The 13,589-nt window shown below is 53.1% G+C and overlaps 1 protein-coding gene across 3 annotated transcripts in view; it reads right to left on the reverse strand.

The window, feature by feature from the left end:
• The window catches only part of Ephb2 (EPH receptor B2), a 116,942-nt gene that overhangs the window by 17,174 nt on the left and 86,179 nt on the right, over nt 1-13,589 (reverse strand). For 2 of the 3 annotated variants that reach the window (XM_028759618.1, XM_028759617.1), the window contains exons 5-7: nt 10,209-10,333; nt 2,085-2,247; nt 475-583 (exon numbers count right to left, since the gene is read on the reverse strand). In XM_028759618.1, the coding sequence (XP_028615451.1) occupies nt 475-583; nt 2,085-2,247; nt 10,209-10,333 (397 nt within the window). Of the gene's footprint in view, nt 1-474; nt 584-2,084; nt 2,251-10,208; nt 10,334-13,589 lie in introns of all 3 variants that reach the window. The other variant, XM_028759616.1, reaches the window with a different exon arrangement.

The raw sequence follows: 13,589 nt of genomic DNA on the forward strand, positions 1-13,589 counted from the left end.
TCCTCTGGTCCTTGGTTGGGAAGTACGTGTGGGGTTTTAAGCAGGAAGGGTCTCTGCATTACATCCCACAGCCATCAAGGATTGGCCCCACCTCCTGTCTCGCCCGGCCACGCCCACTCCTCCCCTCCCCTCCTGACTAAACTCTTCCCTTCTTTTCAGCTTCCATGCGTTAGCTAGTACTTAGCTAGTACGGAAGACAGGGAGTGAATCATATCGTCCCTCACCCTCTCCACAGCTCTTAGCACCCTGCCATCACCTTTGCCCTCTTGGTCTGGGATGGCCCTCACTGCTGAAGTGCCTCTGTGTGCAACCCTGCCCACACACTTGTCAGGACACCACTCGTTTCTATTGTATGGATGGATGACGGACAGTATCCTAGACTACTGGAGCTCGTCCGGGCCCCCAGCGCCTGAGAGAAAGTCCCCATCTGCTCTCAACTATGGCTGAAGACAAGGCCCAGAAGCCGCCACCCACCTGTTACATACGATGGCAATGACGACCACAGCGATGAGGAAGACTAAACCAGCAGCGGAGGAGCCGACGATGAGGGGCAGCTTTTCCTTGATGCTGGTCTGGTACTCGGCTGCAGAGATAGAGCAGTGGTTATCTCAGCCTGGCTCATGGGGTCCTGACCCTACCTCCATCCTCCATCCCGATGGTCTCTGAAGTGACCCCTAGGCATCCTTCCTGCTCCTAACCCCAGCAATTTCCTCGCTATGAACAGGAAGTGAGACGTGAGAAGGAATAGACCAATGACTGGCTTCAACTCTCACTGCCTCATCTAAAAAGTGGGCACAGGGACCCCTGCACTCCCTTGCTGATATGGTAATAAGCAAGAATGGCTGGGGGGGGGGGAGGTGCACCTGGGCAGGAATCCTGACCGTGCTAGGTAAGCAGTCTATCAACTGAGTAATGAGTAATATCCCCAAGATGGGGGGGGGGGCTGCTGACAGATCCCATCCCGTAGGATTGTGGGTAAATCTCTGACAATACTTGGCTGAACACTCAGCCAGCTTGGACTGCCATTGTTTCTGTTTCCAGGGTGATTCACAGAGACCTCCACAACAATCCTGGAATATACTTCTTCCAGTGGGCTCTCCTTATGCTCTGGGAAACCAAGCATCTGGAGGTCAGAATGGGCCTGAGGCTATCCAGGAAGGAAGAGGTCAGAGCCATCATGTGAGCTCGTCTGCTTGCCCTGAGGCCAGGACGTGAATGGCAGTGCACAGATGCACTTGGCATTGGCTGGCTGAGGCCAGCTACATCAGCAGCGTCCTCCGTGTTATGAAGAGGAGCTTGTCAAAGGGTGAGGTCATCTTGGGTTCTTAGAACCTGCACATGGCCTGGCATACAGCAGGGCCCTGGCACAGATTTGTTGAGTTAATAAAGGGGACTTGGGACGATGCCCAGTCCCTGGCCAGTGCGCTCATCTGACATGGAGGGGGCACATAGCAAGGCAAGAGGAGCTGCTGGTGAGGAGAGGGCAGAGGGCAGAGGGCAGAGGGCAGAGAAGGCAAGTGTTGGAACACAGCTACATATGGGGAAGGGTACTGCTGCAGGGCAGGAGTTTAGGGTCTTCCCTAAATTCCTAAACTTGAGAGCCTCTGAAAGGTTTAGTCAAATGAGACCCGAGGTCCATGCTCCATTGCTAGGGGCTAAGAAGGAACACTGAAGTCTAGCTATAACAGTACCCCGGAATTATGGGTAAATCTCTGGTAATACTTGGCTCACAGCGAACACTCAGCCAGCCAGGACTCCCACTGTTACTGTTTCCAGTGTCACAGAGACCTCTGTATCAGCCCTGGGATATGCTTCCTATGGTGAGTGGCCTTTCCTTAGGTCTGGGAAATGTCCTAGAACTTGGTTGGTTGGCCACAGGCCCATGGGAAGGACACTATTCTAAAACCAATTCTAACGCAGGTCCCTAAGCTTAGAAGTCAGTATGTGTGCGTTTATTGACTCACTGGTTGGTGGGGGTGGTGCCTGGTGCCCTGGGACAGGCTTCCTAGGACTGCCCCCACCCCCAATGTGTACGTTTATTGGCTCACTGGTTGGTGGGGTGGTGCCTGGTGCTTTCCACTTACCTTCGGTCATGGTTTGGAAGTACATCTTGCCACTGTAACGCCCATAGCCTGCAACGGTGCGTGCCCGCACCTGGAAGACATAGATGGCGCCGGCTTTGAGGCCCTGCACAGTGACTGTGTTGGTGGGGCTTTTTATGGCTGTGGCGTTGTACTCACTGAGGTCCTGCTGGGAACAGAGAAGATGGTTAAAGAGAGCTACCTTCTGCTGCTCTTTGGAGCAGGTCCTCCCTGGTGAGGTTACCCAGTCACACCTGGGTCAAATGACTCTAGGATGCTTCCCGTGGAAGCAGGCGTATTTTTTTCTGTCTTGGATCTGGATAGGTGACCTGGTTTGGACTTTGGAATATTCCAGTAGGCATGAGAATGAACATGGTGTAGACTTTACATGTGCCTGATGACCTGGCTCGACTTCTGTGCTTCCACCATCTGCCAGGACAGGGGCTAGAACCAGGTTCCCAAACAAAATCTAGACCCAACTCTAAGCTAAAATAGGGCCGTTTAACTCAGACACAAATCTATGAGCAAGAAAAGTAGCCACCTCTTGTTGTATGCCATGGTGTTTGTGAGACTGCTTGTCTTGCAGCTTTATCTCAGCAAGAGCTGACTAGCACACATATGTTGAGTGGCCATTGTGCATAGACTCTAAGTTCCTGAAAACAGCGGGAAGGAGATTCATCTCATCACTCAGCTCTCATCTGCACACAACTCTGCCCTGGACCTCTTTTGTCTGTTTGTTTTGAGACAGGATCTCACATGGCCCAGGCTAGCTTTGAACTTACTCTGTAGTTAAAAAAAGACTAGATTTCTGATCTTCCCACTTCTGTCACCCGAGTTCAGGGATTCTGGGTGTGCACCACCATGCTCAATTTTACGAGGGCTCTTTGGATTTTAGACAGAGACGATGACATTCAAGTTCATATATTGGTTAGCGGCTGCTTTGGGGCTCAGAATTAGACTCCACGTGGAGCCACTTCTAGTGCCCAGGACTTTGGGTACCTAATGTTCCCATCTCTGAGAGATGCAGATCACCATTCTGTCTTCTTGGGTGTTGCCCCAGGCAACCAGAGGACAACAGGACAAAGATCCAGCCAAGCAGTAGGACGGCAGATGGGACAGGGCTAGACCTAAGTGGTGCACACTTGCCAGACACTCACCAAGCCTTCCCTGGCATCTTCCTTACACTGAGCCTTGGCTGGGCGCTAGGGTCCCATAGGAGACTGAAATGTTCCCCAGCCTCAGAGCTCCAACTAGAACAGCTAGAACAGTTGTGGGGATTCAACCTCTCAAAGAAGGGAAAGCTGATAGACAGCTCTGGACTCTGGATAATGGGGGGTAGGGAGGGCTCTGGACTGAAACCTTAAAGAACAAGCAGGAGCCATGGGGCAGAGAGAGAAGGTTGTCCAGCAGAAGGAGCAGCAAGTGAAAGGCCAGTGGTAAAGAAGAGCTTGGGATACACGACTGGAGAGGACAGTCCACTCCTGGAAGCCTCTCCTGTTAACGTTACATGCCAGGGAGCCGGGGATGACTCTTGTAGGGAGGCCAGACAGGAAGCTACTTCTCCTGGACCACGGCACCTGTGCTCTCTTTCAGGGAGCCTCCTTAGAGCTCCAAGAACATCCCCTGAGGTGCCAGAGGGAGGCGATTTCTGCCACGTCTCCTGCGTTGTGTCATTGTGACTGTCAGCGGAGTTGCATTTTATTTTCCTGTATCAAACATGGAATGTGCCCAGCACTGTGGAAACCAGCTCCACTAAGGATCCCAGTGATACACACCTGCCAGGCTCTGCTGCTATGACCCACTGTTCCCAGCCACCCCCAACTACTGAATTCCCTGGCACGTGAAGCAGACTGCTCAGAAAACCACGTAACTTCTATTTTATCCTGTCTCTTTTTGTGGGGGGAGGGGTTGACATAAGAGTTTCATGCAGCCGAGGATGGCTCTGTAGCCAAGGATGGCCCTGAATAGATAATCCTCCTGCCTCTACCCCTACATTCTGGGATTGCAGACATGTATTATTATATCCAGTTTCCATGGTGCTGGGGGTGGAACGAGGGGCTCTGGCTCAGTAGGCAGGCATTCTACTCACTGAGCCACACCCACGGCCCCCGGAAATATATTAAAAAATTATATGTATTTGTGGGTACGTAGGCCAGCGGTCAACAAGAGTGTTTTTCTCAGTTGTTCTTCACTGTGTCTTTTTCTTCCTTTTCGTCTTTCTTTCCTTCCCTTTTCTTTTCTTTTTTTGAAAACGGTCTCTCACTGGCCTGAGCAATGAGGCTACGTCGGCTGGCTAGCAAGCCATAGGGATCCACCTTCTCCACCTCACCAGACCCTAAATTTTAGGTGTGCTTTGCTGTGTGTAGTTTGCTGTTGCTTGTTTGGTTGGTTGTTTTTTTTTTTTTAACGTGCACACTAGGGGATTGAACTCAAGCTTGTACTACAAGCCCTGGGCCAAATGAACAGTCTCTCCAGTCCCCACTTGGTAACATAACTACAGCCTATGTTGTATTTGGAGCATACATTAAAATTTTCTTCATTTAAATTTAATCTGGGGTTCCATGTTTTATTTATGTCTGTGGATGGGGCTCAGGGGCGTGCTAGGGGAGTTGCTCAATCACTGAGACATATGCCTCTCACTGTGCTTTATCAGATGACCCTCATTTTCCTGGACACCAGGCTCTTAGCCAGACTCCCCCAAGTCTCAAGTGTTCTTTCCTCCATACGGCAGCCTCCTGCTCACAAATGCTCACTCTGATGGGGACATTTAGGATGTCCCAGGCAGGAGTTGTAGGTACAAAACTTCCCCTAATGTTCTAATCCACACACCCATCTTCTCTGAGGATAGAGGTTTCTTGAGGGCAAGGGCCAGACACTATCTTTAGATAAACTGCTCTCAGTACTCAGGTGCTCTTTAGTGACACACATGGCCAATCTAGGATGCAATTCCAAGACAGACCAGTAGGTGCCACTGTGCAACACGCTATCTGCTCCAGCACAAAGGTTGGCGTTCACATTCTGGGTTGGTGCCACCTTAGGACGCCTGGGGTTTGAGTTTCTATATATGAGGACAAGAGACAGGAAACCCTGGTGTCACAGGTGCCCCGGGGGAGCGAGGAGCCAATCCAAGCAGATCATTTGCTTAGAGCCAAGCACAGGGTGGAGATAGGACCAGACGCTGTGTTAAATACTGAGTTTCTCTACCACTGAGTTGCAGTGTGTCCTCAGGATGGACCCCTTTCACCTTCTTGAGGCTCAGTGTGCCATTCCAGAAAACAGAGCAATAAATGCCAAAGCTCTAGAATTCAACCAGGCAGCACATGGGATGTTAGAGAGACTGTATCACTCTAGCTGTTTCTCTGGAGTACCATTGGCTGGGTTTCACAGGGTAATAGGAGAAATACAGAGAAGCCGACCAGGGCCAGCAGGAAAAGACAGAATCAGATCCCAGTCTGTCTGCCTGCTTCCTTCCTTCCTTCCTTCCTTCCTTCCTTCCTTCCTTCCTTCCTTCTTTCCTTCCTATCTCTCCCTTCTTTTAATTTTGTTGAGCCAGAATCACAGAGCCCAGGCTGGTCTCACTATGTAACTGAGAATGTGACCTTGAACTCTGTATCACGGTGCCTCTGCCTGCAGAGTGCTGGGATTATAGGCACGCACTACCAAAGCTGGTTTGTAGCCTTGGCCTTCCCCTCTTCAAAGGAAAGTACCAGCAGTGGATGCCACACCACGTGATCGGGGAGATTCCATTGAAAATGGCTAGAGATTTTAGCACACAAATGCTGCCACTATGCACAGTGACCCCATAAATGCCAGCTCCCGTGGTCATTGTCATCACTAACACCGTTAGAGAGTAGTCCTTGGTGTTGTTCACAAGATAGGTGAAGGACGGCAGAGGTGAGCGGGTGCTCGGGCTTCTCTGGACAGATCCTGTCTCAGTTTTGCCAAACACAGCTGGACTCCCCAGTTCACACTATCCTCAGTCCTCACTTCACACTATCCTCAGTCCTCATCCCATGTCTGAAATGCTTGCCTCTCTCAGCTGCTGACTGGACATTTCTGTTGAACTGACATAGATGTCAGGGTGCTTGCATAGCCCAGTGTCTCTGCTCCCAGCTGTGGAGAACATGAACCCATGGGCTCTGGGAAGCTGCTGAAGGAGGCCACCTCCCCAGGGACACTTGATGGATGGAAATGGCCAGTCTTCGGTGAGCCTGCTGCTGTTCATCCAGCTGCCTCAGGCAATGGCTGTCAGTTCAAGCTCAGGGAAGGCAGCAGGTCCCAGTAGATCTAAGGAAAGGCCAAGCCAAGGAGACCTGAGAGTCACCGCCATTCCTAAGGGCCTTTCTGGAGAAGCAAGAGAGGAGGAGGGAAGGTGGGAGTGGCCCTGTGATGGAGAAGGACCAGCATTTGTTCTAGAAAGTTCTAAAACATCCCAGAAAGGGATGAACTGTGGGTCCAGGGCAGATCCTAGATGCCAGTAAGAGGCAGCCATGGCTTTCCAGCTATACATCTCACTTTTGTAACCTGGCTGACCTTCCCAGGTGACTCTGGAAGGCTGAGGCACCAGAACAGAAGTTGATCCTGGTTCCCGGACACCACCATCAGTTACTGGCTCCCTCTTCTTGGGTTCTGAATGATGGCAGGCTGCAGCCTCTGCTTCCACATATTCTTGCCACATGCTCCAGGGTATCCTCATCCTGCTTGGCTAGTCCTGTAAATCCCCTGCCTCTGGAACCAGCACCATCCCCAAGGTCATCCTACCATGTCCCAGGGGCCCTGCACATCAAAATGTCACGTCTACCCTGTTAACTCTTTCCACCTCTGTTGCTGACATTCCAACTCAAGTACCCATTGTTTCTCACTCCCATGTGTTGCTGGGTCCCTCCTCCCCCAGTCTACTTTCTAGCACTCTGCATGGATCTTTAACACAACTGGAGTCAGATCCCAGCATTCCAGAACCTTCTATCGGACTCTAAATCAAATCCAGACTCACCAGGCCTGGAAGGCAGGGCACACCCCAGCCAGCCTCCCTTTCCAACGGCTCCCCTGTGGTGTGCTCCCTCTCTCCTGCGTGTTGTTCTTATTGAGATCTGAGATCATTTCTCTGTTCTCTGAATGCAGCTGCTCAGCTCTGCCCCAGGGCCTTTGAGCCTGCTGCGCCTGCTGCCTGAATGGCTGCCTTCACCACACACCCCTCTGTAAACTTCTCTCGGCTTTCAAACCTCAGCTCAGATGTCTGGGATACAGGATACAGGCCTCTCCTCACCCGTGCCATGGTGGCAGGTCACGCTTAGGTACCTCCCACCCCCGAGACCTTTGCCGGCCTGTCTGTGGTGAGTACCTCACATGGCTGTTAGTGTCTGAGCCTTTGTTCTTCCCAGATGGCAAAGCGGCTGTCCTTTGATGGTGTGTACACCCAGACTTGAGCAGACGGGGGCTAACTGAACAGGGACCTGGTCCTAGCTTGTCACTGATCACCTCAGAAGTAACCTTGGGAGGAAGCTGGGAGGCCGGAGCTCCAGAGAGTGAGGAAGAAAGACGGAGGGTAGATCCTTTCTCCAACTCTCAGCACAGAGTGCTGACAGGTCACGTGTGCCTCTGTGCCTCAGTTTCTCCTACCCCCAGTGCCTGGGAATGCCATTCCAAGGATGATTGTGGTGATGGCATGTGTCCCCTGCACACACCAAGGACTGTAAGAAGTGACCAGGTGGCCACTTGGCTACTGTGGAGCCACCTGGTCCCAGAGAAAGCAGAGCAGTGCCACCCCAGCTGATACTTGTGCAGGCTACTGGGCCTGGCTGCTTGCCGCAGTAGGAAATGGGTCGCTGTCAGGACCACAAAGGGATTCCACATTTCCGCTCCAATCTTTGGGGAAAAACACTTTCAGTTTCATTTAATCACAAAGCTTCTTAATTAGTTTTTTCCCCTTTTCTTTCTTTTGCTTTAAAAAAAAAATCAGATGTTAAGCTGTCCTTGCTGGAAGGAGCAGAGACACTGGCCCCTGCAAGGCAAAAGCTTCCTGGTCCAGCTACCCAGACTGGCAGCCCCTTCAAAGTCCTTTGGGACCCGTGAGATACAGGGCTGCTTTTTTCAAGAGAGACACTCAGGCATCTCAGTAGCAACTTCCTTGACACATCCAACAAACACTTATGGAACACCTACTGTATACTAGGTGCTGGGACACAGCAGAGCTAACATTTCACTCTCAGTGGCTCAAGGCTATCAGCAGAGGGCCAAGAGAGGGATCAACGTTGGGCCTGGTCTTGGCAGTTTGGGAAGGCTTCTTGGAGAAGGCCAAGACATTCATGCCGGAATACTAAAGTATGCACTGGGACTGGCGGGGGTGGTGAGGAGCAGGAAGTGACTGGCCCAAGCAGCCAGCCTGCCTCTGGTTCTTGTTTCATTCATGGGCTCCATCCCTCACTCTCTGCCCCATCCACACAATGCCCTCATTCATCATCCACACCCTAGGGACACCAGGGCTCCTGCTGTCAGCGTGCGGGCTTTCCAGAGAAGAGGCAGAGTCTTTGGGAAGATGTTTGCTGCTGGTAGTGGCGGCAGTGTCAGGTGGTACCCTGAAGATGCTGACAGGCAGGGATAAGAGACCAGGGAGGGAAGAATGTGATGGAGAAGTCCAAAGTTTTGGGCTGGGGTAGGAATCAGGGGGGTGCAGGCCTCTCTGGGGGAGACAGCTGGTTGACGTAGCTGGGCACAGTAGTGATGGGGGATGGGAGGCTCCTCCATTCCTTCACTCAACCCATCTATCTGGTATCTCTAGGCTTCAGGCTCAGGGCCCTGGGGAGAAGGTGATGACCCAGAGAAAGGTGGCCCCTTACAGCAACACAGGACATGGGGATATGCAGTAAAAGCCCATGATTGGGAACATTTGAACGAGGCCAGGTGAGTAGGTGACAGATCTCGGCTCACCCAGAGGCTGACGGGGTGCTAGGACTAGGTGGGGGTCTCAGAGAGTGGGCTTCCGCAGACCTAGCTGCCACAGTCTCCAGCTGTCTTCTCTGAGCCCAACAGTGTGACATCCCATCCATTTCCTGCTCACCTCCAACAAAGGGCTTCCTACTAATCAGTTACTGGCAGCTAAGTTTGAACAGAAGCCCTGTGACACCTTTCTCCAGGGTCCTTTCCTGGGTAGAAGGAAGAGGAGTTCCAAGCCAAGGGTAGCAGATAACAGGGCCTCTGGTGTTTATCCCTATGGGAGGCCAACTGTTACATCCACTCTTGGAGCCCTGTACTGTGTGGCACTTACATTCTCTGGTCTCATGTGGTACTGCCATGAAATACTCGCCCACCTTGTAGGAGGCAGGGCAGGAGAGTGGTCACCACTGCAGGGGACCAGGGACATGCCTGGTGCTGGTGTCTGCCCCTTCTTCCTCCTCATGGAGTGGCAGTCTCCTCTGCCATCCACCCAGGTGGAGACGGAGGCCCACAGGGAAAGTTCGACTGCCTGAGGGTTGAAATGGATTCTCCCTGTTTGTCTTATACTCATGGCTGGTCTCTCAAAGAGGGGTGGGGTCTATTCTAAAAGGTCAGAGAGAAATCCAAGGTGCCTAGGTGGAGACAGGGCCACAGCAGACTCGGAGGGCCTTAGAGGATGTCTGGCTTTCTTCCCTCAGCCTATAGGAAGAGCCCTTTCACTCACTGTCAGCTCACTGTGGTCTCCCCTCAATCCTATTGGTCACCAGCACTTTAGTTTGGACAGAAGTCCATCTTTTTCATAGGGCCTTCTGGGGGTCCACCCACATAGGTGTAGGCGCTTTCAATAGGTGAAGATCATTTATTAGTGTTAAGCACAGTTTTGTTTTGTAAAACAGTTTATCTCAAACTCAGGCCTCTGGAGGTCAAGACTGAAGAGGTCTTGATAGTAACAGGTCTGAAGGTGACATATCATTCAGACAGATTGCTGGTCCCTTGGACCAGATCACTGAGACTCAGAGAAGGCAAGGCACCTGCCCAAGATCTCACAGCAGGGGCGACAGAGCTATCGGAAAGCCCAGCAGGCTGACCCTGAGGCTGGCGAGGGAGTGGACACCAGGCCTAGACTGGGAGAGGGGCAGTTGGGGAGGCGGAGCCAGTGGGCACACGGCTACCTTCTCATTATACTGCAGTTACCTTCTCATAATACTGCAGCTCATAGTCCAGAATCACGCCGTTGGGCTGGTCTGGCTGGGACCACGACAGGGTGATGCTGTCCACGGTGCGGCTCACCTGGTGCATAATGGACACAGCCGACGGTGCTGCAAGAGAGGTCAGGGGTCAAGAGAGGTCAGAGGTCAGGGGTCAAAGCAGGTATGAGGAAGTACAATTTATCTTAGAAGAAGGGAGAGAGCCGTGGGTCTGTGAGGACAGGCAGAAAGCAGGTTGGTGGAGTGTCAGGGACCAGAGAAAGGACCAATAGGGAATGGCAGACCATGGTGGGGGCCTGGGGTTTCTCTGGGGGCTTGTGACAGTGTTGTGGAACTAGATGAGGTACAGCATACACGGCTAACTGACACTGTGTCATAAATGTTTACCCGATCAGGTATATGTCACCAGAACTTTACCTCAACCAAGTCTACCAAGTAGTCAGTCTACTGACCCCACCACATCCCATTAGCAACCTATGTTCTTACCATGGTGGGTTAAGATGGAGCCGTGAAGAGGGCTTTTCTCAGTGCTGGAAGGACCAAGGCACATTATTTAGTTCAGTCTCCGTGTTTTGTACGGTAGAAACTGTGATCACTAGAAGATCAGGTGCTGAGCCCACACCGCTGCCTGTTTCTGATCACTTTACCTTGGTTTTTTGTTTTGTTTTGTTTTTTTCCTCTTCCAATGGAGCAAACCTGCACACTGCACCTGTGGTGTGTCAGAGTGGCCCGCAGAGAGTTGGGGCTGCGTGAGGGGTCTCTGCTCTTCCCAGAGGGGTCCACTCAGGCCTGGGTTTCAGAATATCTCTCTGGACCTGAGGGCTCATGTTCCTTCCCACAGGGGACTGAGGACTCACAGTGTGGAGGAAGCACCTCCTAACCGGTTTCCTGGTTCCTGAGCAGGTCTGTGATGGGCAGATTTCCCATTCTGGCCAACGAGGAGATCCCTGACCGCTGGGCCCAATCCTTCTCCCAGTTCCTACCTGGTTTCCCAGGGCTTCAGCTGTACTGGGCACAGCCTCGACTGGTCCTCTGGGAGCTCAGGGGCCTCTGACACTGGAGCTGACTTAACTGTCTTCACTCTGTTCTTCTCCCCCAGCCTGTCCCATGTCCTCTGTTAGCTGGCTGTGTGGCCTGAGGTGAACTGCTGACCTCTCTGGGCCAGACTGTCCCATGTCCCCAGACAGGCAGGTATATTTGTGGTCCAGCATCTCCAATGCTCTGCCTCATCCCCCAAAGCCCTCAGCCTAGTGGCTGGTGAGGCGGAGTCCTGAGTATGGACTCCTTCTCTGCTCACTCCCTCACGCCCACTGACCTGTGGCCTGGGCAGGGTCTTTCATCTCTGGGATCCTCAGCTTCCACACTCCTGCTTGATGCAGCAAAGCCACTAGACGGCCTATGGAAGGTGTGTGTATGTGTGTGTGTGTGTGTACGGAGAAATACTTTTGGGAGTGCCAGCATCCCTCCAGGGAGAAGCCTATCCACCTGGCCACTCAGGGCCATTCAGACTCATGGAAGAAAGCGGGCTTCTTTCTGCCCAGCGAGTGCCCCGCCCTGCTCCCACCCCAACCCCAGCCATCAGTACACTAGGCTCTGTAAAGAGGAACCAGAGAACCCACCCAGAGCCAAGGACCCCGTTGCTGCTTCTGGAATCTCCAGTTCATGCCCAACTACAAGGCAAAGTGTCACTGGGAGACCTGGATAGTCCCCGCCTTGCTTTTGCACCCCAAGCTGCTGCTAACCCTGCAGGTTTCAGGTGAGGGGTGCCTGGGAATCCAGACTCCTAAGCTACTACCAGGAGAAACTGATGTTGTTAGGACACAGAACATGCACAGAGAAGGGGAGTGATTTGTCAAGGTCACACAGCAGCGGGTAGGTCCATAGCAGCTGAGCCTGGTGGGACATGTGGTCCACTCCACCCTACAGGACTGTGGACAGGCAGGACTCTCTCCACAGTCCCTCTAGCTGAAGCCACAGGGTGGCCTCTTGAGAGAGGTAGGACCACGCAGCCAAGGCGAGTGGGCCCAGCCTTTGCAGTCTGTCCTTGTCCTGAAGGCCCTGAAGTATGACAGAAGGCCTGGAGAAGATGGCTGCCTGCTCCTCTGTCCACTCAGCTCTCTTTCCTAGAGACCCTGCCGGCTCCTGACGCCCACCCAGACAAGGCCCTGTTACTGACACCCACATGGTCACTTTTCATCGGCTAACTCAGTTAACACACGTGTCATCTGTGGGTTGGACATTTATAATATCAGCTCTACAGATGACGGAATGAACTCAGGAGGGATGAAAAGCCTGCCCGAGGCCATGTGCAGCAGCAAACAATGGAGCTAGGATTCAAACCCAGGCAAACTCGGGGCCAACCAACCTTCTTGCAGCAGTAATGGCAGACCAGGGAAGCTGCAGAGGGTTTGTAAGGACATGCTATGCTCCAGACTGTAGTCTCCAAGCCAAACCGCCCCCCCTCCAGGACTGGCAGGTCCCACGGGCTTGAGGGGTCTGGGCTGTAGCAGGCTTGGGTTTCAGGCAGATCCTGGGCTCTGAGCCTCTAAGCCCCGTGACCCAGGCGTGGTGAGGAGGCAGCATCTGCCAGGAAGATGATCAAGGCAGGCCAGGGAGCTGGCCCCTCTCTCGGAATCCAGAGATTAGCAGTGAGAAAAGGCACAGGCTAGAAGCTGTCCGGGCCCCTCTGCTGCCTCGCCCACGCTGGGTCAGGTTACCCTGGAAGTTGGACATCTGGGAATTCTGGTATTTTCAATTATCAGATGGGCACGCCAGGAGGCTATGGGGTCAGTGGTGCCCTCTGACCCTTGCCAGGAGATGGAGCCCCAGGGGGCAGAGTACAGAAGAGGCCTGTGGCTTGAGGAGGTGGGGGAAGCTGGCCAGCCCACTCTCCTGCAGCAGGTGGCCAGGGGGCCTGCTGGCGTCCAGCAAGACCTGGGGAGACTGGGGAGAGTCTGCCCCTCCCTGGCAGGGGCTTAGGCCTGCTGAATTCTCCCTGTGAGTCATGTTTCTTCCTAAGTTATGAAGGGGCTGGAAGAGGGACTGCCAAGGGCTGATGAGATGACACTACAAGGTGGTCTCCACAGGCTAAATGAGGGACTGGCTTCCAGTCCTAGATGCCAGCGTAGTTCAGAGAGGCAGGGGGCTGGGATGCTGCCTAGAGGCAGGCAGCCACACCTCACTTCCTGTGTGCTGAGGATGAAGGAAGAACCCACATTCGGCTATTCATTCCCAGTCGAGAAGAAGCAGTGAGCTAAGGCACCATGAGGAGAAGTGGCCACACTCTGGGCTGTCTGAGACCCACCCCAGGCCCAGGCCTACTGCCCTTGTTCCCATGGACGGCCCCACAGATGCCTGACTCTGTTGC

The sequence above is a fragment of the Grammomys surdaster genome, unplaced genomic scaffold (assembly GCF_004785775.1).
Source record: "Grammomys surdaster isolate TR1022 unplaced genomic scaffold, NIH_TR_1.0 126313, whole genome shotgun sequence".
Lineage (NCBI taxonomy): Eukaryota > Metazoa > Chordata > Mammalia > Rodentia > Muridae > Grammomys > Grammomys surdaster.